A 9150-nucleotide genomic window follows, 5' to 3' on the forward strand; every position below is an offset into this window, starting at 1 on the left:
GCGTGCTCGGCCTCGGCGTGTGTCGTAGTGCTCGGCCTAGGTACATCCTTAGCCGAGGAGGGTACTCGGGAGGGAAACCTTTCGGGCTCGAATGTACGTTTTGAGTGATCGGCCGAGGATTGCTTGGCGTCGACGCATGTTCGTGCGTAGTGCTCAGCCTAGGTACATGCTTAGCCGAGGAGGGTACTCGAAAGGGAAACCTGTCGGGCTCGAGCGCACTTTTTGATTGATCAGCCGAGTATTGTTCGGCATTGGCATATGTGCATAATGCTCGGCCTAGGTACATCCTTAGCCGAAGAGGGTACTCGGGAGGGAAACCTGTTGGGCTCGAGCGCACTTTCTGAGTGATCGGCCGAGTATTGCTCGGCATCGGCATATATGTGTAATGCTCGGCCTAGGTACATCCTTAGCCGGAGGGTACTCGGGAGGGAAACCTGTTGGGCTCGAGCGCACTTTTTGAGTGATCGACCAAGGATTGCTTGGCGTCGACGTATGTGCGTAATGCTCGGCCTAGGTACATCCTTAGCCGAGGAGGTTACTCGGGAGGGAAACCTGTCGAGCTCGAGCGCACTTTTTGAGTGATCAGCCGAGGATTGCTCGGTGTCGGCGTGTGCGTTATTCGAGATTGGACCAGCATGAGCGCGACCTAAACGTATATATATATATATATATATATATTAAAATAAGGAACGGCATGACAAATATTTAAAAATGTCTTGTATGCATTGTGTAACGTGGTCTTCTCGGGGGACGAGCATTTGAGGGCTCGGCATTCGCCTTTCTCATCGGGTCTCGACCCGTTTCTTTTCGTCCATATCCCTCCTCGGCTCTGGCCTGATTTCTAGTCTCTGCCAATTCTTCCATTTGCATGTACTTGTCGGCTCGACGTCAGAGATCGTTCATATCACCAGGCAGTTTCTTACACAAGCTATTCACAAATGGCCCCGGCCTGAGGGTAGTGCTCAGCCGATCCATTGCCACGGCTGGGTTAAGGTCGCCGATCTCCATGGCGATCTTGTTGAATCGGTCCATGAAGCTTCTCAAACTTTCCTTCTTCTCTTGACGAACCCCCGCCAATGCTAGTGAGGTCGTCCTGTACGGTTTGCTCGTCACAAACTGAAGAGCGAATTGGGACGACAGCTCGCTAAACGAGTCAATGGAAGCGCTCGGCAATCGCGTGAACCCGCTCAGAGCCCTCCTTTTCAACGATGTGGGAAATATCTAGCACAAGGCCAAGTCATCTTGAGTAGAGAGGGTCGCTTGTGTCAGGAAAACGTTCAAGTGCTCCTCAGGGTCAGTGGACCCGTCATAGTTCTCGATCGGCATGCTCTTCCAATGGTCTAACAGGGTTTCCTCCATTATCCTTCGGGAGAAGGGGTGTCTCAACCAGTGGGTGGTGGTGTCGATCTTGCCACCAATCAAAGAAGTAATCGGTGTTCGGGTTACATGGTCGGTGGGGGCATGATAGGCCGACTCCTCTAGGAGTGTGGGAGTTGACAACACGTAGGTTTGGTTTAGACTTCCGAGTTCGGCGTTTTGTTGGCACAGTTCGGCCAACTCCCTGGCATCGACTTCTCTCTGTCTTTAGAAGGCTGCCATTTCCTCGCGCAATGCGTGCAAGTCATCGTGGAGGTCGGGTTGGGCTCCGTCAGCGTTCGGCCGGACCTCTTGTATCACAGGCTTCGGTTGTGTCTGAGGCATTCCGTATGGGTATCGTTCTTGGCCGGTCATTGTCGCCACCGGCCCGAAACGGGCTTTCGGCATTCGCGAAGGATGGTTGGACTCGTTTATTTGTTTAAAAACATGGATTGCTAGAATGACGTATTCTCAAACTGAGACCTTGTCAAACGAGCAATTTTATTAAATGATTCACCAATCCATATTAATCCCAAGCGGGACCCTCCATGGATTAGTGGTTTTCGCAAAAAGGAGGGGTTCGTGGAGTCGCCACCAATGTTTTACTCAAAACATTGGAAAAAGGGATAAGGCAATTGATTTTACAAATCAACTTTGGCCATTACAACCAGAGTTGGGTAAGGGAGTCGGTTACGCGTGGGGAAGGTGTTAGCACCCCACAGCGCCCCTTTCGGGTTCCCTATGACAGATTATTTTCTAAAATAACAGCGTAAAATTACTAAATTACCCCTATTTATTCTAAGCAATTATAAATTAACTATCTACATGATGACAGTTTAAATATGCACACAGAAAGCAGTAAAAGGAAGGATTTAAGAAGAAACCTCTTGAAGCGTGCTTTTATATATTGAGTGAAACTGGGAAGCTTTTTGGCGTTCCCTCGCTCTACAAGCTCGCTCGCTCCTTCCTAAAAACTTTTAACTATGGAAATCCGGAGGATTTCCCTTCGACTAGGTTCGATCCTCAAGCAAAATGGCTCGGGGCTCAAGAACTTTGTCGGATCAACTCTCCGAGTGATTTCTAGGGCAGAACACTGCTCAAAAACCCCAGAATACTCAAGGAGAGGGTTAAAACTATCTGAAAAAGTGTGGAATGACGTCCAATTGACGTCATATTTATAGGGAATAGGCGCAATACGGCCTACAGAAGCAATACGGCCGTATTGAAATTTTTGAACTTCAATACGGCCGTATTGAGTTCAATACGGCTGTATTGAAGCTTCAATACGGCCGTATTGATTTCAGTACGGCCGTATTGAAGTTTCAGAAACTTCAATACGCCGTATTGAGTTCACTGCGGCCGTATTGAAGCTTCAATACGGCCGTATTAAGTTCAGTACGGCCGTATTGGGCTTCATTCCCTCCACTTCCTTATTTTGAGCTATTCTAAGACCTCTAGACCTACAGAGAACCCTCCTAGGGCCTTCCAGGAGTCCTTCTGGCTGATCTTCCTTCAGTCTTCGAGAGTCTTCAAGCTTTATTTCCGACCCGGACAATTTTAGGGGTCTACAGCTGCCCCCCCTTTACTTAGTCAAACGGTCTTTTGGTGTACCGGCTGACAAGTAAAGGAGTTGACCCAATTGTCCGGGTGATGCACCGACCTTCTGACTTGTAGCGTCTTCCGGTGGAAAATTGTTGAGTAACCTCTCCAGGTTGTTGCATACCTCGGCGCTCCTGACAACCTCGGTAGCTAAGTTTACCCTCTTCAGGTCCTGCCTCTTAACATTCAGCAGTGTGAGTTTACCCTCTCCAGGTCCTGCCTCTTAACATTCAGCAGTGTGAGTTTACCCTCTCCAGGTCCTGCCTCTTAACATTCAGCAGTGTGAGTTTACCCTCTCCAGGTCCTGCCTCTTAACATTCAGCAGTGTGAGTTTACCCTCTCCAGGTCCTGCCTCTTAACATTCAGCAGTGTGAGTTTACCCTCTCCAGGTCCTGCCTCTTAACATTCAGCAGTGTGAGTTTACCCTCTCCAGGTCCTGCCTCTTAACATTCAGCAGTTGAGTTTACCCTCTCCAGGTCCTGCCTCTTAACATTCAGCAGTTGAGTATTGCCTCTCCAGGCCCTGCCTCTTAACATTCGGCAGTTGAGTTTACCCTCTCCAGGTCTGCTTCCGTGTCTTCTGATCACTTCGGCAATGATTTGATATGATTTTTGTCTCCACAGTCCATGATGCTGCTTCGACGGTTTTTCTGATTTTGTGCCGCTGAGGGCTGGATAACGCAGGGATCCGTCTAGGGGATGTGCAGTCATTCATAGGTTCTTGTGCCCCAACTTGCATTGCATTGTTGGTACCCATGGGGAATTTTTGACTCCTTGGGGTGTAGACACAGATGCTCTCTCTCTGAGTTGAGCGATGCCTTATGTTTGGCTGACGTCCTTTTGACGTGGGTGGAGTATCCCGGTTGTCCTTATTCGGGTATCTCTTTTGGATTTTCTGATTTTTGTAGCCTCTGTGTAGGCTGTTTATCCGCTGGGGATTTTGTCATTCATTTCTTGACTGGCCTCTTCTGTTAGGCAAATGATCTTGATGTTTGGTACTTGGCTGGATGCCACATTCCGCTTGGGGAATATTTATTGATATTTTTTTTTTTCCTTTTTTGGAAGAGTGCCTCTGAGTAGGCGAATTATCTTGATGTTCAGTGTTCGGCTGAGTGCCGGATTCCTCTTGGGGAATGGTTATTGATCTTTTTGTGATTTTTCTTGAAGGGGTGCCTCTGAGTAGGCGACTGGGGATTTAGGGATCTTATGTATCCCAGAGTATTATTTAGGAAGCCTCTGCAGGCTTAGCCTCACTCAACGCTTGAGCTGGAGAGCTATCTTCACTGAGGAAGTTTAAGTCCTTTGACTTGTATATACTGTTTGGATGATCGCACTTCCATTGGGGATTGCGTCGATCTTGCTTTAATAGCTCTCGCTGGGGATTTTCCCGTGAGCTTGAGCTGAGGTTCCCTCTGGGGAGTATTATTTCTGCGAACCTCTCCAGGCTCAGTTATTCTGCATACTGTGGAGGATGTGGAGTATTATTTTGGTAAGCCTCTCCAGGCTTAATTATTCTGTGGGAGTATTGTTTCGGCAAGCCTCTCCAGGCTCAGTTATTTTGAGAGTATTCTTTCGGCAAGCCTCTCCAGGCTCAGTTATTCTGTATGATGCTGTTGATTTTCTGAATCTTTGTATTTTGCTTGCTGCTGTCATACACAAGCAATTTTCTATTTTTCTATTTTATGTAATTGCCTCATGATAAGGTCTTTGAATGTGCAACTAATGTGTGTGATGCACGCGATGCAAGTTTTTATTTTTGTTCTTTTATTTAGAAAAGTGAATGACTCTCCCTATCCTCTTCTTTTTTGGAGGAGTTTCTGTCATAGACGCGAGGGAGGATTTTTGTGAGCCTTGTATGCAGGAGATTATGGATTTTACAGGAACCCCTCCAATTTTCTTTATTGACCGATTATTAAGGAATCTCATACAATTTTTAGAAATACCAATTTAAAGGCATAATCACATGGTCAAGAGAGAAAAGAAATGAATGGATATTTTATTAATATTCACAAATGTTTTTACAGAAAGATGTACAGAAGGAATTTCCGAAGAATGGCTGGCCAGGGTAGGCTATATACATTTTAGCTTTAAACAATTATATCTGTAATTGTCGCCCTTCCCGTTCCCCTAATTGCTTCGGGTGAGATGCCTGAGCCAGGAGTGTAGATACTGCAAGACGCTTGCTTCTAGAAGATTATCACTTGTACCGCCTTTCGGTTTTCGATTCAAGTGATCGTTGCTTGCTTTGTTTTTACATCTTATTCTTTTGCCCCTAATTTTTGCCTAGGACGTATCCTAGCGGGGATAATTTTGCCTTTGTTTTGCCTAGTACCCTTGTACTGGCGGGCTTTTTGTTTTGCCCTAATTTTTGCCCAGGATGCCCTTTTTGGGTTTTCATCCTAGCGGGCTTGTGCAAGCAACGTCTTCAAGCATAATACTTCTTTACCACGTCAGCGTTGACTGGGTATTGAAGTTCTTCTCCGTCCATGTTTGTGAGGATCAGTGCTCCTCCGGAGAAGGCTCGCTTTACCACGTACGGTCCTTCGTAATTCGGGGCCCACTTTCCGATTTTGTCCTTTTGAGCTGGTAGCAATTTCTTCATCACCAACTCTCCCTCATGGTAGACTCGAGGGTGGACTTTCTTGTCAAAAGCCTTTTTGATCTTCCTCTGATAGGCTTGACCATGGCATATGGCGTTCAGCCGTTTCTCTTCAATGAGGTTCAACTGGTCATACCGGCTTTGAACCCATTCTGCCTCGGAAAGTTTTGCTTCCATGATTACTCTCAGAGAAGGTATTTCGACTTCAACAGGCAGAACTGCCTCCATTCCATAAACAAGGGAAAATGGAGTAGCTCCTGTGGATGTACGTGCTGAAGTCCTATAACCATGGAGAGCGAAGGGTAGCATCTCATGCCAGTCTTTGAATGAGACAACCATCTTTTGTACTATCTTCTTGATATTCTTATTGGCTGCCTCGACTGCCCCATTCATTTTTGGTCGGTATGGGGAAGAGTTGTGGTGTTGGATCTTGAACTCTTGGCACAGTTCTTCCACCATCTTGTTGTTTAGATTGGATCCATTATCAGTGATGATTTTGTCGGGAATACCGTATCTGCATATGATATTCTTTCTGATGAAGGATGTTACCACCTTTCGGGTCACATGAGCATACGATGCCGCTTCTACCCATTTGGTGAAATAGTCAATGGCCACAAGAATGAACCTATGTCCATTAGATGCCTTTGGCTCAATGGGTCCAATAACATCCATGCCCCACATTGCGAATGGCCAAGGCGAAGCCAACACGTTTAGTGGAGTTGGTGGAACATGAATATTGTCGGCGTATGCTTGACATTTGTGGCATTTCCGAACGTATTGGTAACAATCCTTTTCCATGGTCGACCAATAATATCCCGCCCTAAGGATTTTCTTTGTCATTGCAGGCCCGGGGATATGGGTACCGAAAACCCCCTCATGTATCTCTCTGATCACATTTTGAGCTTCGACCTGGTCTATACATCTCAACAAGACCGAGTCATAATTCTTTTTGTAGAGGGTTTCTCCTATTAGCAGAAATCCCATGGCCCTTCTTCGGATATGCTTTTTGTCATTATCGTTGGCCATGTCAGGATATTCCCCTTTTTTCAGATATTGTTTGATATCATGGAACCATGGACCATCGTCGATATCTTCATCTATCAGTAGGCAGAACGCTTGCTTATCGTGCCGCCGGATATTGATGATGGGCATTTCATGCTCCTTATCCAAGGCGAACATCGATGATAGTGTAGCAAGGGCGTCAGCGAACTGATTTTCCTCCCTTGGGATATATTCAAAGACGACATTTTGAAAGAATTGTATCAGGTCTTTGATATGCTCAACATATGGTATCAGCTTAGGATTTCGGACTTCCCATTCACCTCGCAGTTGGTGGATGACTAAAGCCGAATCTCCAAATACTTTGAGCTTTAGGATACCATTGTTGATTGCTGCTTGGATTCCTAACGCGCAAGCCTCGTATTCGGCCATGTTATTTGTACAGTCGAAGTTGAGTCTTGCCGTTAAGGGGATATGCTTTCCTTGTGGGGAGATTAATACTGTTCCAATCCCTTGTCCGAGCATATTGGAGGCTCCATCAAAATACATGGTCCACGTATCGTCCTTAGGATCTTCATGTTGTATACTCATTATATGCTCATCGGGGAAATCATCCTGAAGGGATTGATAATCATTGGTCGGCCCATGTGCTAGGTAATCAGCTAGGGTACTGCCTTTGATGGCTTTTTGTGTGACATGTATGATGTCAAATTCTGATAATTGTACTTGCCATCGGGCGATCTTCCCAGTGATTATTGGCTTGTCGAACACATACTTAATTGGATCCATTTTGGAAACCAACCAAGTAGTATGCCTTATCATATACTTCCTGAGCCTTTGTGTTGCCCACGCTAACGCACAGCAAGTCTTTTCTAATGGCGTGTAGCGGGTTTCATAATCTAGAAATTTCTTGCTCAAGTAGTAGATGGCTCGTTCTTTCTTTCCAGTTTCGTCCTGTTGCCCTAGCACGGCTCCCATGGACTCATCAAGCACTGTTAGATAGAGGATTAATGGCCTTCCCTCGACAGGTGGCACCAATACTGGTGGATTGGCCAAGCACTGTTTGACCTTGTCAAAAGCTCGTTGACAATTCTCATGCCAAGTTTCGGAATGATTCTTGCGCAATAGCTTGAATATTGGCTTGCACGTGTCAGTCAACTGTGCGATGAACCTTGCAATGTAGTTCACCCTGCCAAGGAATCCTCTTATCTCCTTCTCGGTTTTAGGAGGAGGCATTTCCATTATTGCCTTTACTTTATCGGGGTCCACCTCTATGCCTTTTTCACTAACGATGAACCCGAGAAGCTTACCCGACCGGACTCCGAAAGTACACTTAGCCGGATTTAGCTTAAGCTGATACTTGCGAAGCCGATTGAATAATTTTCTCAAATATTGAATATGGTTCATCTCGTCTTTCGACTTTGCGATCATGTCATCCACGTATACTTCAATTTCCTTGTGGATCATGTCGTGGAATAGTGTCACCATCGCTCGTTGGTAGGTGGCGCCCGCATTTTTAAGTCCAAAAGGCATTACCCTATAGCAAAAAGTGCCCCAGGGTGTGATGAAAGAAGTTTTCTCGCGGTCTTCCTTATTCATTTTGATTTGGTTATACCCCGAGTATCCATCCATAAAGGAATAGAGCGTGTTCGTGGCTGTGTGATCCACGAGTGTATCAATATGTGGCAAGGGAAAATCGTCCTTTGGACTGGCACGATTCAGATCCCTATAGTCAACACACACTCTAACCTTTCCATTCTTTTTGATAACTGGCACAATGTTAGCCAGCCATTCGGGATATTGGGATACAACCAAGAATCCCGCGTCTAATTGTTTTTCCACCTCCTCCTTGATCTTTAAAGACCATTCGGGCTTGATTCGTCGAAGCTTTTGTTTAACGGGTCGAAACCCTTCTTTCAATGGCAACTTGTGCTCGACGATTTTAGAGTCCAAACCGGGCATATCACGGTACGACCATGCAAATACATCCTTGTATTCCCTTAATAATTGGATCAATTGTGATTTTATTTCATCACTGATATGGGTCCCAATGTTGACCTCTTGTATATCTTGACCCTGCCCCAAATTTACGGTCTCCAATTCTTCTTGATACGGTTGGAGTAGACGAGCTTCTTGATCTAGCAGTCTTTGCAGATCCGGAGAGATGGTCTCCTCATCACTGTCCGACTCAACCCATTCATCCTCGGCTTTTGGATCCCGGTCAGAGCGAGCAATCACAGACATAATTATTTATTGGTTCTGTTTAGGTTTAGAGTTTATTAATGTTAATGAGAGAGAGAAAAGAACGGAATGAGAGAATAATATGTGAAAAATGCCTTTTTATTGATATATGTATGTAAAACTGTACAAAACCCTTATTTACATGAAAAAGGTCCTCATGATCTCGGGTACTGATCATGAGTCCCAAAAAGAAAAATGTGGAGGGGCCCTATCGTGGCTTGCCATACTCTACTCCTGCTTTGGTAGAGGATTCTTGCTCACGTCGGGCGCTGTCGAATCGAAAGTGACCCACCCAGCATCAATAAGGCCTTGGACCTTGTGTTTGAGAGCTAGACAGTTCTCTGTTGAATGCCCTGG

At 45.7% G+C, this 9150-nt stretch overlaps 1 protein-coding gene across 1 annotated transcript; it reads right to left on the reverse strand.

Moving 5' to 3' along the window:
* Window positions 1-888: 888 nt before the first annotated feature.
* On the reverse strand, window positions 889-8798 carry LOC109791446 (transposon Ty3-I Gag-Pol polyprotein). The gene is made up of 2 exons (XM_083073435.1): window positions 7724-8798; window positions 889-1198 (listed from the first exon to the last, which is right to left on the reverse strand). Exons 1-2 carry the CDS (start codon window positions 8794-8796, stop codon window positions 889-891), a joined length of 1383 nt encoding a protein of 460 aa, XP_082929561.1. The 5' UTR covers window positions 8797-8798.
* Window positions 8799-9150: the final 352 nt, after the last annotated feature.

This window comes from Cajanus cajan, chromosome 4 (genome assembly GCF_000230855.2).
Source record: "Cajanus cajan strain Asha chromosome 4, NIPB_CcT2T_4, whole genome shotgun sequence".
In the NCBI taxonomy this organism is placed as follows: domain Eukaryota; kingdom Viridiplantae; phylum Streptophyta; class Magnoliopsida; order Fabales; family Fabaceae; genus Cajanus; species Cajanus cajan.